The sequence below is a fragment of the Erinaceus europaeus genome, chromosome 6, assembly GCF_950295315.1.
Source record: "Erinaceus europaeus chromosome 6, mEriEur2.1, whole genome shotgun sequence".
In the NCBI taxonomy this organism is placed as follows: domain Eukaryota; kingdom Metazoa; phylum Chordata; class Mammalia; order Eulipotyphla; family Erinaceidae; genus Erinaceus; species Erinaceus europaeus.
The window spans coordinates 67,011,446-67,028,435 of NC_080167.1; the positions used below are offsets into that span (position 1 = coordinate 67,011,446).

The window sequence follows — 16,990 nt, forward strand, 5'->3', positions numbered from 1 at the left end:
CTAGTCCAGAGTCCTTTGCTTTGATGCAACGACAGGTGCTACTTTTCTTAAGAAAGCAAGCTTGTCCTCAGTGCACAACTGAAAGTCACAAAAAGCATCGAGAAGCAAAAGTTACTTACAATTATCAGGTTCAATTTAAGTTCAATGAATACATACCCCAGCCAAGAAATCGACACTTGACAAGTTGAACATTTGAAGAGAAAGAACACGTAAACACATACATACATGTACTATTTCATTTACTGACTCCTCTGAAACATACCAAAACCCACCTGGTTAACGGAATTCCATCCCATGTGAAAAATACTATTCAACACAGCAAACGCCCAACAGGAAATTCTTTAATGTAGGCATTAGTATGGACATCACATTTAGGAGATACAAAGAATTTCAGATTACAGATGAGATAAATATCAAACCACACACTTCTGGTTTATTGGAGAAACAACAGCTGTGAGTGAGACTTAACACAAGTGTCAGCAAAAGAGGTATGTGAAGATTTGGGTTCAGAAAATCTTCAGCCCTTCTGAGAAACTAGAGATGGCTATCTGCAAACACTTCTGTAACGTGGAGGTTGGGCTCCATTCAAGCATTTAAAGTGACTACAGTTGTTTTTGAGCGCAGAAAACTAGATTGAAAAATATAGTGGAAATTTCTAACGTTTGATCAAGCATATTTTCACTATTATTCTGAGATATAACCGAGACTCTGTTCCTATGTGTAGCGGCACACTGCTGTGCAGTTGGTTCCCGTGGATGTATTTTATATCCATTGGTTATCTTCAGCACACATTTTAAAGCCCCTAGAAATAGCAATCCAGCAAAACGGTTACAGTAATTTTCTTTTAAAGACAGATTAACTAGACTTAGGAATTGGCTTTTCTTGATAAGTCACTTTCAAACTATTCATACAGATTTAACAGAGAAATAACTGTATATTGCCCAGCACTGAATAATCTGCAAAAAGTTTCCAAGATAGATGCATTTATTGTTCTATTTCCAAAATAAATAGAGGCTTTCTAACTGAAAGCATTTGCATTTCTAGCTCACTAAAATAAACATTAAAAACAGAGTACAAAAAAAAAATAATCTAGACTTCCGAATAGTTGACTTAGTTACATGAAGTATTCTGTGTCTGAACATTCTCTCAGATTCAAGATATCTGCTTCCTAAGAACATGGCAGTCTTCTTTCCAAACATTCAGTCTGTCTCCATGGCAACACTGCGGGATTCCTTGGCTACCATAAGTCGCATCAGCTGACTGTGGAACTTCTCAATCTTCTTTACATCCTGAGCTTGGTCTGTTCTGTACACCAAACACTGTCAGAAAAATGGAAAGTCCGTGTTCACTATGCAGAACCAGTGGGTCCTGATCTCAGTCAAACTTCCCGTCTTTCCTAGCACGGTTTTGCTATATTCTCCTTACTAAGAGAATCACACTGCCACTGCCAGGCCTCAGCAGTTAGCTTTCTCAGGCACTTTTACAGCATCATAAATGCCATTTCTGTGTACAAGAAAAAGAAATCCAACAAAAAACCAGAAACAGAATGTTGTGGACTGATTTAAAGAATTCAAGGTGTCCCCTCCCTCCTTTCTCTCCTGTTGACTGACCGATTTACTCTGTGACAAGTATGATTGGTCTGGACCAGAAGCCAAGCATCTGGCCTGGGCTCTGCAAAGGCTGCAGTGCCAATGATGGTTCAGCCGGGGTCAGAGCTCCTGAACCCGGGCCTAGCAGACAGCACCTAAATGCATCCTTCCCCTTCTACAGCCACGCACCAAATTCAATCAACTCTTGGAAGACGTGGCCATCATTAAAAGATCTAATTGGAGGCAACGTCACAATGAAAACCTGAGCACAAATCCGTGATCAAAGATAAATGCAATTTTTTTTTTTTTTTTTTACCAGAGCACTGCTCAGCTCTGGCTTATGGTGGTGCAGGGGATTGAACTTGGGACTTTGGAGCCTCAAGTATGAGAGTCTCTTTGCATAACCATTATGCTGTCTAACCCTGCCCAGATAAATGCAATTTTTAAGGTCACGATATAACTTAAAAAATATTGTTTGCTGGGGGTGAGGAGACAGTCACCAGTCAAGCACACACCTCACCCGCATGAGGACCTGGCTTCAAGTCCCAGTCAGGGAGGCTTGCACAGGGAGGCTTGCACAGGCAAAGCTTCACAAGCAGTGGAGCAATGCTGTGGTGTCTCTCTCTCTCTCTCTCTCTCACACACACACACACACACACACACACCCTCTAGCTGTAAAACCAACAAAGTCACCCCTACTGCCAGTCTGTTTCTATCTTTCCCAAGTGGGGCAGGTGTGCACCGGAGAAGCAATTACAGAAGCCAGACCTCCCACCTTCTGCACCCCATAAGAATCTTTGGTCCATCCTCCCAGGGGGATAAACAGGGAACCTTCCAATGGAGGGGAGGGTGGGAACTGTGTGGAATTGTACCCCTCTTATCCTACAGTCTTGTCGATAATTATTAAATAACAATAATAATAATAAAAACCCCACAAAGTCGACCATTAGTGATGTGAAGGAGTCCCACAGGTACGCACCCCTGCAGAAGCCGTAACAAACAAAAAAGTGTTCGTTTGCTAAGCATCCTCTCGATTAGACACCAGGGTCAGCAGTCACCAGAAATAGATGTCTTCCTAGATGGGTCTCATCTTTTTAGAAACTCCTCTCTTGTCTTAAAAGTTCAGTCGGGAGTCGGGCGGTGGCACAGTGGGTTAAGTGCACGTGGCGAGAAGCGCAAGAACCGGCATAAGGATCCCGGTTCGAGCCCCCGGCTCCCCACCTGCAGGGGAGTCGCTTCACAAGCGGTGAAGCAGGTCTGCAGGTGTCTTTCTCTCCTCCTCTCTGTCTTCCCTTTTTCTCTCCATTTCTCTCTGTCCTATCCAATAATAATGACAGCAATAACAACAATAACTACAAAAAAGGACAACAAAACAGAATCAGTAAATATTAAAAAAAAAAGTTCACAGTCTATTAAAACGACAAATGTGATGCAGCACAAAGCGTCAACAAGGAAAGCGAGAGAAAGACGAGCAGCAGCCCCACTGTGCGGGGACAGGCTACCTGGGGGGTGGAGACAGAGGCTAAGACAGTGCAGCAGAGCAAAGCGGTCCCCAGGTGTATGGACAGGACCCAGCTGAGAAGCTGCGAGAGTCCCGGTCTTGAGTGATGGGGAAGCAAGGCACTGATTACATCTGCATGGAATTGAGGCCTGGTGGAGGGTGTGTGTGTGTGTGTGTGAATTTGCATTTCTAGCAATCACTCTGGTAGCAGCAGAGGACAACAAAAGGATGAGCTGGGACAGGCAATTCTGGTGGTCCAGGAGGTGATGACACCCTCAACTCCAGAGTAAGACAGACCGGAGAGGAGGTGAGGGAGCTCAGGACAGTGGCCCCAGACATCCAGCGAAGAGCAGGGCTGCATCCGAGGCCCAGAACTTGAGCTCTTCCAAGTACAACAGTGGGCGCGAGGAGGAGGAGGAGGAGGAGGAGGAGGAGGAGGAGGAGGAGGAGGGGAAGGGTCCACATGTGGCCCCAGCTCTGTGAGCAGGTGGGCGACAGTGCGACTGGAGCCAGGAGCTGGCGGGAGGCGCCCCACTCCGGACTCATCTATAGGGCGTCCTCAACTCCTGGGGTAGGGCCAGTCCAGGAGGCAGGAGGAAGACGCCCAACAGACACACAGAGCTGGAAGCAGGCACGGACGTGACAGAGTCTGGACCGAGTGGCTGAATGAGCTGCTCCAGAGGAAAGGACGATGGGGGCAGAGTCCTGGAGAAGTCAACATGGCGGGGAGGGTCCATCAAAGAAAGGATCAGCAATGAGGGGCCGGGCGGTGGTGCACCCGGTTGAGCACACACATCACAGTGTGCAAGGACCCAGGTTCAAGCCCCTGGTCCCCACCTGCAGGGGGACAGCTTCATGAGTGGTAAAGCAGGGCTGCAGGTGTCTCTGTCTCTCCCTCCTCTCAATTTCTGTCTCTATTCAATAATAAATAAAAGGGGGAAAAAGTTAGCAAGGAATAATGAGGCGGGAATGCAAAAAAGGAGAAACCAGTTAAAACGCAGCCATAGGGGAGTTGGGCGGTAGCGCAGCGGGTTAAGCGCACGTGGTGCAAAGCGTAGGGACCGGCATAAGGATCCGGTTTGAGCCCCCGGCTCCCCACCTGCAGGGGAGTCGCTTCACAGGCGGTGAAGCAGGTCTGCAGGTGTCTGTCTTTCTCTCCCCCTCTCTGTCTTCCCCTCCTCTCTCCATTTCTCTCTGTCCTATCCAACAACGACAACATCAATAACAACAATAATAACTACAACAATAAAACAACAAGGGCAACAAAAGGGAATAAATAAATTAATTAAAAATCTGTATTCACACGGTAACACTGGGTTCTTACAGGCCTCTCGGTGCCTGTGACTCTCTGTCCTGCTTTGGTTTCTCCATTCTCTGTGCTTACAGCTTGAAGAAGGCAGTTATTTATTTTTTTAAAGTCTTTTATTTATTTACCAATAAGAAAGATAGGAGAGAGAAAGAGAAAGAATCAGACATCACTCTGGTACATGTGCTGCTAGGGACTGAACTTGGGACCTCCAAAGCTTTATCCACTGCGTCGCCTCCCGGACCACAAGGCAGTCAATTATTAAAATCTCAGGAGAGCCTGTCACATAACTGTGGAAAGGAGGGTCTCGGCTTGGGAGTGAGATGCAAGAAATTCCAAGTAAATAATTTTACGCAAACAAGCGAGCTAAGTGAGTGTCAAAGCGCCCGGCGAGTAAGAATGCGTACTTACAACTAAGTCGTCTGTTACTTTAATGCACAAGCTCCCATCAGAGTGCCTGTACTTGAGAACCACACGTGCCTGAAATAAAAATACAGATTTAGAAACGGTTAAGTCAGAAGACACCCGCACAACCATTTAGCTTCAGATGTAGGAGAAACACTCTTGAGAATAGAGTCAAATAGCAAAGCACTATCACTGCACAGCTATCGTTTAAGGAGTGCAGCATTTCAGTTCATTCCTATTGCTGAATTATTTTTAAAATATTTAATGTATTTAATGACAGAGACAGAGACAGACAAGACACTGAATCCAGATCTCTGCTCAGTTCTGGCTTATGGTGGCGCTGGGGACTGAACCTGGGACTTGAGTCTCAGGCATGAAAGTCTTTTGCAGAACCATTATGCTGTCTCCCCAGCCCACTACCATTTGTTTATTTATTTAAATATTTTATTTATTTATTCATGAGAAAGATAGGAGGAGAGAGAAAGAACCAGATTATCACTCTGGTACATATGCTGCCGGGGATTGAACTCAAGACTTCTTGCTTTAGAGTCCCAACGCTTTATCCACTGCGCCAACTCCCGGACCACTACCATTTATTTTTTACGTAAATAAATTTATTATTTAAAAAAGAGGCTGCAGGCTCAATTTGCTGCTATTGGAAAAGTAAGCCAAGGGGCCAGGCACTAGCTTACCCAACAGGGCATGAACTGCGAGGGGTGGAGCCTCAGGTCACCCCACAGGACGCCTGGCAAAGGGGAAGGAAGCCTTCCGAGCAGTGCTGTGCTGAGGTCCACCCCCACCCCACCCCCCAAAAAAGAATCTGTTGGGAGCCGGCAGGCATCTCCAGAGGAAAAGAACTGAGTGGTGGTGGGAGGCAGGCCCCAGTTCCCGAAGCATCGCCCGCTCAGGGACTGTCTGTGACTCTTGTGCTCTGGCAAGTCTTCCAGTAAAAGCACCACCACAGCGTTCTGGCCTAAGGCTTGTTGGGAGCAGAAGCGATTTCTCCTCTGCCCTTTCTAACTCAAAAAAGGGGAGACAGCAGTTAACTTTGGAAAGGCGACACCAAGTTCAAATGCCAAGTGTTCTCTGCTGAACGACTCTTATACTTCCCATCACATTCCCTCAACTCACCCCCACACCCCAAGCTCCTTTCCTACACCCATCTCCCCTTGGTAAGGTGGGATGCTGGTCCCAACTGACCCCTTATCCCTGGGTCGCATGCCTGTGTGAACCCCCTTGCTCGGCACAGGCTTGCTTTCTGTAACTCTTCACCGTAACAGCATAAAGGACCGTCCTCCCCTCCCTGCCCGCAAACCCAAGCACGTGTAGCAACAAATGGAAGTCAGGAGAAGGGAAAGGGCAGAGATGGCTGCTTAAGGCCAAGTGCATTCCTCAGGGAGCCGATCACGCAGTTCAGACTCCTCAGTTTCCATCCTGTCTGCCGTGATGCACCGCCACAGGAAAACAGAATCTTAGCTGGGTAAGAAGTCAAGTCTCCACCCGCCTTCCCTAGTATTTTCTCTAATCACTCCTATATTTTATAGAGTGCTGTGCTAGGTTACACTCACAGTTGTTCAGTATCCCAAGGACATGATTCAGGGAATAGCATGCTCGAATAGAAGACATGCCCAGTAAGATCCCAACTTCCCAGGTCTAGAGAGAGCTCACCCAGTGGGATGCACTCTACCATGAGCGAGGACCGGGTGGGAGCACCAATAAAGGGGAAGTGGTGGTGATGGTGGCGGCGCTGGGGTGACTCCCCTGCTTCTCACACTATGAGGAAAACTAGACAGAGAGTCTGCTAGGAGTGGTAGAATCACACAGATACCTGGAAAGCCGAGAGAGAGAGGGAGAGAGAGAGAAGAAAGAACAACTTCTTCCCCGGCATTTTCATTTCTCTCAATGATGGGTTCAGAATAGTGTACTGCAGCAGAATCCGAGTTCTGCCAACCAACACAAACAGTCCTGCTGAGTGAGCTGCTGTCACACGTGACTCTAGTGGGGCCCGCTGGGAGAGAAACCAGTAGTTCAGACCGAGGGGAGGGGAGCAAAGGCCAGGCTTCGTGGAGGTGGCCCTGGAGGTGCAATTTTCCCTGAGGGCAGGAAGTAGAGGTGGGAAGGCGGAGAAGCCGTCTGATGAACTATGAACAAATGAAATGGGGCGAGTTCTGTGGCTTCAAGGGATTCCAGAAGAATTTAAAGACGGGTGCTGTCTTTGTTGATCTCACAGCAGCCTATGACACGGTCTGGCACCGTGGTCTCCTAGTCAAGATCTCAAGATGCCTGCCTCTATGGGTGGCCAACACTATATCGTTTCTTCTCCAAAACAGAAGATTCCGGGTGCATCTGGGTGACAAGTCTAGCAGATGGAGACTTGTCTCAAATGGCCTCCCCCAGGGCTCTATTCTGGCTCCTACGCTATTTAATATTTACATCAATGACCACCCAGAAACTTCTTCAAGGAAGTTCATCTACGCCGATGACATCTGCTGTGCAACTCAGGCATCCAAGTTCAACATCCTCGAGGAAACACTCATGAAAGACATGTCTCTAATATCTGATTACTGTAAAAAATGGCGACTAATCCCTAGCACTGCAAAAACGGTATCATCTGTTTTCCATCTACACCATGCCTCTGCCTCGCGTGAGCTTAATGTGCAGCTTGGCGGTACGAGAATCCGGCATGAAGCCCAGCCAGTCTATCTTGGCGTTACTCTCGATCGCACCCTGTCATTTCACGAACATCTCATAAAAACTGCAGCAAAGGTGGGCGCAAGGAATCACATCATTGCAAGACTGGCCAGCTCCTCATGGGGCGCGAGCGCTTCCACACTACGATCATCATCTCTGGCATTATGCTATTCCACTGCAGAATACTGTGCCCCAGTATGGTTCCGTAGCCCCCATGTCCACTTGGTCGATTCCAAATTATACTCCTCCATGAGGATAATTTCTGGAACCATCCGTTCCACGGCTGTCAGTTCTTAGCAACATCGCCCCGCCAGATATTCGTCGGGATGCGGCATCATCTAAGTTCATTTCCCACGTCTACGCTCGACCGGACCTGCCAATATACGCGGATATCTTCGCTCACCCTGTCCAACGCTTGACGTCTCGTCACCCAATCTGGTCCCCTATGCCTACACTGAACTTCTCTGTTCCAGACTCTTGGAAACAGAGTTGGCAGTCAGCTGAGGTCAAGAACAAACACCTCATCACAGACCCCTGCAAGTGTCAACCCGGCTTTGACCTGGCACGTTATGATTGGGCCCTCCTCAATCGCTATCGAACAGGCCATGGCCGGTGCGCCGCCATGTTCCATCGCTGGGGAGCCAGAGACGACCCGAACTGCCCCTGCGGCTCCAGACAGACTATAACCCACAGAGTCAACCACTGCCACCTCTCCAGATTCAAAGGAGGTCTCGAAACTTTACATCAGGCTCAACCTGACGCTGTTGACTGGCTACGGAAGAAGGGCAAACGCTAGAAGAAGAAGAAGGGAAGCGAGCTGAGGATGGAGGAAGTGGGGAAGATAAAGCCAGAAGACTGGACAGAGGGCCGGGCTGGAGGCCTGGATTCTATTCCGCAAACAATGAAGAACCGGTTTTAAGCAGGAGATGAAGAGAATCCAGTTTTTCATATGTTACTGCCAGTTATGGCGGGGGAGCAGAGGATGGGTCAGAAACAAAGGTCACGTATGAAGTCACTGCAGATCTGGACTGCTGCCTGCAACCAGAATCATGCAAGTGAGGATTAAGAAAAAGGGGGAGGCGGTGGTAGCGCAGCAGGTTAAGCACAATGACCCCGGCTCCCCACCTGCATGTGGGGGGGGGTCCGCTGCAAGAGGGGTGACGCAGGTATGCAGGTGTTTATCTATCTCTCTCCCTCCCCTCTCAAGTTCTTTCTGTCCTATCCAAAAAAAAATTTAAAAAAATGGACACAGGAGCAGTGGATTCGTAGAGCAGGCACGGTGCCCCAGAGAGAACCCCGGAGACGAGAAAAAAGGGACAGATAATAATGAACAGATTCGAGGTGATGGGGAGAGAAGGCAGAGTCTGAACCAGTGTCTCTGCTCCAGCCCCGACAGCCCAGGTCACCAGAAAGCTAAGGGCTTGGGCCCAGAGGGCTGGCTTCCCATTTTAGCTGAAGTCTCTTAAAAGACTAGGCGTTCAGTGTCCAGAGAAAATATTTATTCCTCTACTTTATGAAGCTGCTGCAATTGTTCACATGAAGTAGAAGTATACAGGGGCCGGGCGGTGGGCAATCTGGTTGAGTGCACACGTTACAGTGCACAAGGACCTGGGTTTGAGCCCTTGGTCCCCACCCGCAGGGGGAAAGCTTTGCGAGTGAGGAAGCAGGGCTGCCGGTGTCTGTCTCTCTCCCTGTCGACCCCCCCCCTTTCCCTCTCGATTTCTGGCTGCCTCTACACGGTAAATATATATATATTTTAAACGTGTACAACGCAAATCCATATGGATATATGCAAACACCTGCCACAGAGAAGGCTGAGAAGCTCCTTGGCCCCCTCGTGCAATCTGGCAGAAGGCTCTTTGAGGTTGGAGAGGTTTCCCCATCGCTGGAATTTCCTCACTGAACGACTGGCGAACTGATTTCGCCATGCCGGCTGTTCTTGCCCAGCTTTGTTCACGCCAATACTCTGTAAATACCATTTCATTTTTATTTCCCCTCCAACACTCTTTTCCTCTCATCTCTTGATGAGAACTTACGTGGGTTTTTTTTTTTCCCCTACTTTTTCAAATACGTTTTGTTTATAAGGTGGGTTTTTCTCAATAAAAATCCTGGGGTTGTTCTCAAGCTGCACTGCAACGGCCAGAAGTCACTGGCGTTGAAAGAGGAGTCCTCGGTATCCCAAGGACAGGACTCACACCATTGCTGATTACGTATTCATAAACGGATATTAACTATTCTATCTGTTTAAACGAGAGAGGTCCAGAGAGAAAGATACACACAGAGAGAAACACACCAGAGCTCTGCTCAGCTCTGGCTGATGGTGGTGCTGGGAATCGAACCTGGAACCTTGGAGCCTCAGGCAGGAGTTTTTTTCTGCAGAACCATGATGCTGTTACCCCAGCCCTTATTATCTTTATTATTGCTATTTAAATACTTATGTATTCCCTTTTGTTGCCCGTTTTATTGTTGTAGTTATTATTATTGTTGTTGATGTCACCGTTGTTGGATAGGACCGAGAGAAATGGAGAGAGGAGGGGAAGACAGAGAGGAGGAGAGAAAGATAGACACCTGCAGACCTGCTTCACCGCCTGTGAAGCGACTCCCCTGCAGGTGGGGAGCCGGGGTTCGAACCAGGATCCTTACGCCGGTCCTTGTGCTTTGCGCCACCTGCGCTTAACCCACTGCGCCACCGCCCGACTCCCGCTTTATTTATTTTATTTTTTAAAGATATGACAGTCAAGTCAAAATAGGAGAAGGCAAAAAGCAAAACCTCCCAGCTTAAACCCCTGTAAGCCGAGGTTTATTATTTTATTTCATTTTCTCCCCCCCCCCCACCCAGAGCACAGCTCAGCTCTGGCTTATGGCGGCGCAAGGGATTGAACCTGGGACTCTGAAGCCTCGGGCAGGGGCATCTCTCGGCATTGCCATTACGCTGTCTGCCCCCAAGGGGGGTGGTGGTGGGTTTCTTGGATGAGATTATCACGACCGGGCATCAAGGGTCCACGACCCCCAGATGTTGAGGCGTTTCCAGGGTGCGGATGACATTCCTCCGGGAAGGGCTGCGGGCGGCCGCAAGCTGGGCTCTTTCCAGACGCAAGTCGGTCAGCGGCGACGCAGGGAAGAAAGAGGAGTAAGAGTCGCCGCGTCCCCGGACGCGAGGGGCCGTGGGGGTCAGCGGCCGGGGAGCCCGCAGGGCCCGGAGCGGGGCGCGACTTTACCTTCATGGGGTCGGCGAGGTAGAGCTTCTCAGCCGCGCGGCTGAACTCCTCCCAGGTCTGATACTGCGGCATGGTGGCAGCGCGGCGGGGCTGCCCGGGACCCGAGGCGACACGATAGGATCCACGCAGCTGCCACCCACCGTCCGCAGTGGGAGTCCCTGTCGCCCAAAGATGGCGGCGCCACCTCGCGCCAACGGCTTTTCCCATTGGCTGTTCCGAGGGACTCTTGACCAATCGCATGTACGGATGTTGATAGGGGCGTGGCCCCGCGAGTGCGGTTCTGGAAGCGGGCCCGGAGTACACTAGAGCAGGGAGACAGCGGTTGTGCCGGCGCCCCCTGGAGGCCTGGAGGAGCGGAGGGGAGGGAGAGGAGGGAAGGTGGCCCAGGAGATACAACTACAGGAGATTAAATGGTCACTTTCTTCCATAGCAAAGGGAAGGTCTGAAGCCCCAAGAAGACTAGGAGAGGCCACCGTGAGAAATGGAGCTGGATAGTGGCGCCCCGGGTTGAGTGCAAAGACCTGGGTTCAAGGCCCACCCCCCTCACACACCCGCACTTGCAAGGGGGAAGATGCTTTGTGAGAGGTGAAGCAGGGCTGCAGGTGTCTCTGCCGCTCTATCACCCCTTCCCTCTCGAGTTCTGGCTGTCTCTAGCCAATAAATAAATAGAGACCAAAATAATAGATACTTTTCCTTTAGAATTTTTTTAAAAATTATCTTTATTTATTGGATAGAGACAGTCAGAAATCGAGAGGGTATGGGGAGAGAGAGAGAGAGACAGAGAGACACCACAGCCCTGATTCACCCCTTGCAAAGCTTTCCCCCTGCAGGTGGGAACAAGGGGCTCGAACCTGGGTCCTTGTGCACTGTAACATGTGCGCCTCAACCAGGTGCGCCACCACCTGGCCCCAGACAAAAATAATATATATATATATATATATTATTTTATTTTATTTATTTTCCCTTTTGTTGCCCTTGCTGTTTTTATTGTTGTTATGGTTATTATTATTGTCGTCGTTGTTGGATAGGACAGAGAGACATGGAGAGAGGAGGGGAAGACAGAGAGGGGGAGAGAAAGACACCTGCAGACCTGCTTCACCGTCTGTGAAGCGACTCCCCTGCAGGTGGGGAGCCGGGGATTCGAACCGGGATCCTTAAGCTGGTCCCGGCGCTTCGCGACACTTTTGCTTAACCCGCTGCGCTACCGCCGGACTCCCCTAAAATAATATTTTTAAAGAGAAACTCTGAAATAAACACCAGAAACCCTGTTCAATCAGAGCTGGAGGCCCAGATGTTACGGGTTTCGTCCTCTGGGAGGAACTCCAGTGTGGACGCTGGGGCTTGTCTCTCCCCGACCCCCAGAAGTCTGGGTCTCGCAATGGCAAAGGCGGAGACTGGGGTGTGCAGGGCTCGTGAGGCAGGACAAGGGAATAAGGGCTTGAGGCTTTTGATAAGGGAATGAATCATGGGATCCAGGATGAATACATGGGTGACTAACTGGGTCAAACGACTGACATCAAAGAGGCAGGTCCCAAAGACAGCTGGAAGGAATGCGTCAGGACATGAATAAAATACTGAAACAGTGCACGCTGAGGTTTTAGCACTTTAGAGGAGCAGCAGTTTCTGGTAAGAATGAATTATGAAGCGCAGGTGACGCAAAGCACAAGGACTGCTGTAAGGATCCCGGTTGGAGCCCCCGACTCCCCACCTGTGGGGGGGGAGGGGGAGGGGGTCTGCAGGCGTCTGTCTTTCTCTCCCCCTCTCTGTCTTCCCCTCCTCTCTCCATTTCTCTCTGTCCTATCCAACAACATCATCATCAACGGCAACATTAAGGGCAACAACAAGGACAAAAAAAAATAGAAAAAATGGCCTCCAGGAGCAGTGGATTCAGACTGCAGGCGGGCAAGTCCTAGCAATAACCCTGGAGGCAAAAGAGAAAGAAAGAAAGAAAGAAAGAAAGGGAAGGAAAGAAAGGAAACAATGTTCAACGGGCCAGGTGCTTATGCACCTGGTTAAGTGCATGTATTACCATGCACAAGAACCCGGGTTCAAGACCCCAGTCCTAAATAAATAAAGTCAGAAAAGGCACAGGAGGAAGAAGGATTGAGCCAGGGACCCCACATACAGGCCCCATAAATGACAACGGGGTGAGGGAAGCCATGAAGATCCAAAGTAGGGGGTCTGAGAGCTGACTTCGTGGGCAGAGATAAAATATTCACACCTGAGGTTCGAGGCTTGACCTCCGGCACTGTACACACCAGAACAGTGCTCTTTCCTTGACCCCATGAAATACCTAAAATCTGGGAGTTGGGCGGTAGCGCAGCGGGTTAAGCTCAGGTGGCGCCAAGCACAAGGACCGGCATAAGGATCCCGGTTCGAACCCGGCTCCCCACCTGCAGGGGAGTCGCTTCACAGGCGGTGAAGCAGGTCTGCAGGTGTCTGTCTTTCTCTCCCCCTCTCTGTCTTCCCCTCCTCTCTCCATTTCTCTCTGTCCTATCTAACAATGATGACATCAATAACAACAATAACTATAACAATAAAAAAACAAGGGCAACAAAAAGGGGTAAATAAATATAATGAATATTTTAAAAAATTTTAAAAAGTAGTACCTAAAATCTACGCTAACAAAGAGGGAAGAATATTGCAAAGTGGCCTTCTGGACATAAGGGATCTTGCCTGAGGGTGAAAGCAATGGAAGATGACGCCAACTTTCCCTTTTGTCCCAACAAGCTACATAAGCCATTGATCCTGTTCAACAGAACGGATCAAGGAGTCACCTTGGGGTCCAAGAAGGATGACAGAGGACCTAGTGGGGGTTGTATTGTTATCTGGAAAACTGGGAAATGTTCTGCATGTACAAACTATTGTATTTACTGTTGAATGTAAAACATTAATTCCCCAATAAAGAAATTTAAAAAATAGTTTATTATCTTTACTTGTTGGACAGAGACAACCAGAAACCAAGAGGGTAAGAGGAAACAGAGAGTGCAGGAAATAGTGCAAAACACACTGTGCCTTAAAACAAGGACTGAGACATCGAGAGTCATGAGCAAAGCAAAAGTTTTACACACACACACACACACACACACACACACACAGGTGTGTGTGTGTGTGTGTGTGTGCAAGGGTGTAAGCCAGCAAGCACACCAAAGGCAACCTGGGCTATTTCTCACAGAGAGGGAGAAAGACACCTGCAGCCCTGCTTCACCACTAGCAAAGCTTTCCCTCCTTGGAAGTGGGGACCAGGGACTTGAACCTGGGTCCTTGCCTACTGTATTCTCCCCTCCAATAAAATATTTTTAAATTTATTTATTTCCTTTTGTTGCCCTTGTTTTTATTGTTGTAGTTATTATTGTCATTGATGTCCTTGTTGTTGGATAGGACAGAGAGAAATAGAGTTGGGGAAGACAGAGAGGGAGAGAGAAAGATAGACACCTGCAGACCTGCTTCACCGCCTGTGAAGCGACTCCCCTGCAGGTGGGGAGCCGGGGGCTCGAACCGGTATCCTTGTGCTGGTCCTTGCAGTTTGCGCCACTTGCGCTTAACACGCTGCGCTACCGCCTGACTCCCCACCAATAAAATATTTTAAAAAGAAAAAAGAAACGTCTTTCATTATAGTCCTCTGCACCCATCCTGGGCGTTGTCTCTTTTGCTGTGGCATAAATTTGTAAATGTGGCTTTGATCAGGCTGGAAAAAAAATCATTTCAAAAAGCCTTAGAATTGGGTGGGGAAACGCTCAGACAATAGACGTTGACCTCTCCAGGACAAAGACAGAACCAGAGTCCTGGCTAGAATCTACCTCAGTGAAGAGTGGCCCAGTGGAAGGGTCCCATCTTCCATCTTCACTGTCTTCACCACAGGTAGGGTAGAGAGTCCTGGAATCTGTGTTCTCATACCTGGTAATTGAAGTCACTAAAACAGGAAGAGAGTGATTAAGTAACTTTAGAGGAATGTAATCCTGAAGGCTAATGAAATCTGGGCTTTAAAAGAGCCCATTAAGGAAGGACAAGTAGGAGTTGAACTTCTGCCCCAAATTCACACTTTGCCAGGTCACTAAAAATACACCACCTGCTTAGGGTGGTAAAGGTTTACACCCCATTCCTCTTTACTTATTTATTTTTGTTTATTTGTGATTAAGAGTGGGTTACAATATTGTAAGCTTACAGTTTATCATTCCACAGTGCAGCACCCTCTGTGCCCCCCCCCCATGATAAACCACCATCGTCCTCAGGAAGTTTCAGAGGCAACTGGCTTCTGGTTTTGTTTGTTTTGCTTTTGCTGTAGCTGTCCCACTCCAAACGTCCCATTAAGCCCCTCCCCGGTATATATATATAATTAAATTAAAATTTTATTTATTCCCTTTTATTGCCCTTGTTTTATTGTTGTTGTAATTGATGTCATTGTTGTTTGGATAGGACAGAAAGAAATGGAGAGAGGAGGGGAAGACAGAGAGGGGGAGAGAAAGACAGACACCTGCAGACCTGCTTCACTGCCTGTGAAGTGACTCCCCTGCAGTTGGGGAGCCGGGGTTCGAACTGGGATCCTTCTACCGGTCCTTGCGCTTTGCTCTATGTGCGTTTAACCCGCTGCGCTACCACCCAACTCCATTTCCCTGGTTTCGTGCGTTTAACCCGCTGCGCTACCACCCAACTCCATTTCCCTGGTTTCTTACGTTCATATGTTCACTGAGGTTTTTGGTATAAGGACCCCCCACTCCCACCCCCAGTCCTGATGTTGATTTTCATGCCTGAATTCAGCCCACGGCTTGCCAGGAGTCAGAGATGCTGTTGTCCCTCTCCCTCCTCCTCACATTCATGGCTTCTGGTCAGGTGAAGCAGAGCCAGTAAGAGGAGCCACCCCAGAAACCGGTTTGCCAAGGAGCTGAGTCCAAAACCGGCAGGGTGGGGCCTGGCAGCTGAGGCCAGTGTCTGCCCAGTGGAGGGCAGTGGCGGGCAGAGAGTCACAGAGACAGATGGCTGTTTCTAGAGGCAAAACACCTCCTTTCTGGAGAAAGCTTTCACTCTCCTTTCACTGCCTGGAACTCCAGGCCAGTTGAACTGAGTGAGCACTGCCTGGTCCCCTTCTTAGGGTGCAACGGTGAGCCCCAGAGCTGAGCACAGGAAGACCCCCCCCCCCCCACTGGTAGTGGGTCAAAGTCAGTCAGCAAGTAGTGACCTTAGAAAGTGTGACTGTTTGAAGAGCCCCAGACAGCTCTGTCCTGGGATGTGTCAGAGGGAGGGCCCCCAGCTGACCGGAAGGGACACCCCCTGCCCCCCAACACCTTCCCTTTCTGCAGGAACCTTGTGGTCAGAAGTCCTGGGACTCCCCTTAGGGAATAAGGCTGACTGTGACCTTGGACTGGGGGAGAGGAAGGTGGGGGAGGGAAGGGCACAGGCTGAGCTGTGTGGCACCCTAAAAAAACAAAATGGGTGGGTGGGGGCGGGCGGTAGTGCAGCGGGTTAAGCTCAAGGACCTGCCTAAGGATCCTGGTTCAAGCTCCCCAGCTCCCTACCTGCAGGGGAGTCGCTTCACAAGCGGTGAAGCAGGTCTGCAAGTGTCTATCTCTCTCCCTCTCCTCTTCCCCTTCTCTCTTCATTTCTCTATGTCATATCCAGCTACAATGACAGCAATAACAACAATAAATAACAAGGGCAACAAAAAGGGGAAGAAATGGCCTCCAGGAGCAGTGGATTCCTAGTGCAGGCACGGAGCCCCAGCGATAACCCTGGGGGGGGGAAAATGGGGTTGGGGAGGCGGCTCAGCAGATCGGCAGCAGAGCGAACGCCTCTGGTGCCCAAGGCCCTGGGTTCAATGCTGGCTCCACAGATGGACTCTCTAATAGTAAAAACTAAAATATAACTAAAATAAAAGAATCAGAGTCCCTTTCTAGAGCCTGTAGGCTGTAGGACACCCTCTCCTCACACCACGGCTGGGGCACCCTGGGAATAGCCTCAGACTCTTGGGAGCCTGTCTTCCCCTCATCCTGGGAGCACCCTATTATTCCCAGAATAGCCCCCCACACACACACATACTTTGGGTAGGTAACGATCTCTTTAAAGTGAACCGGTTTGTTTCAGATAGAATGAATTTTTCAAAAAAAAAAGGGGTGAGGCCAATGCTTCCCAGAACTCCCCCTCCCCAGAGCGTGACCCCACTAGGGAAAGACAGAAACAGGCTGGGGGATTGGGTCAACCTGCTAACACCCATGTTCAGCAAAGAAGCGATTACATAAGCCAGACCTTCCTACCCAAAAATAACTTTGCTCCAGTGGTCTGGGAG

The 16,990-nt window shown here is 49.2% G+C and overlaps 1 protein-coding gene across 1 annotated transcript; it reads right to left on the reverse strand.

The window, feature by feature from the left end:
• Positions 1-325: 325 nt before the first annotated feature.
• SRP9 (signal recognition particle 9) lies at positions 326-10,882 on the reverse strand. The gene is made up of 3 exons (XM_060192433.1): positions 10,711-10,882; positions 4,808-4,876; positions 326-1,319 (listed from the first exon to the last, which is right to left on the reverse strand). Exons 1-3 carry the CDS (start codon positions 10,780-10,782, stop codon positions 1,200-1,202), a joined length of 261 nt encoding a protein of 86 aa, XP_060048416.1. The 5' UTR covers positions 10,783-10,882; the 3' UTR covers positions 326-1,199.
• Between the last annotated feature and the right edge of the window lie 6,108 nt (positions 10,883-16,990).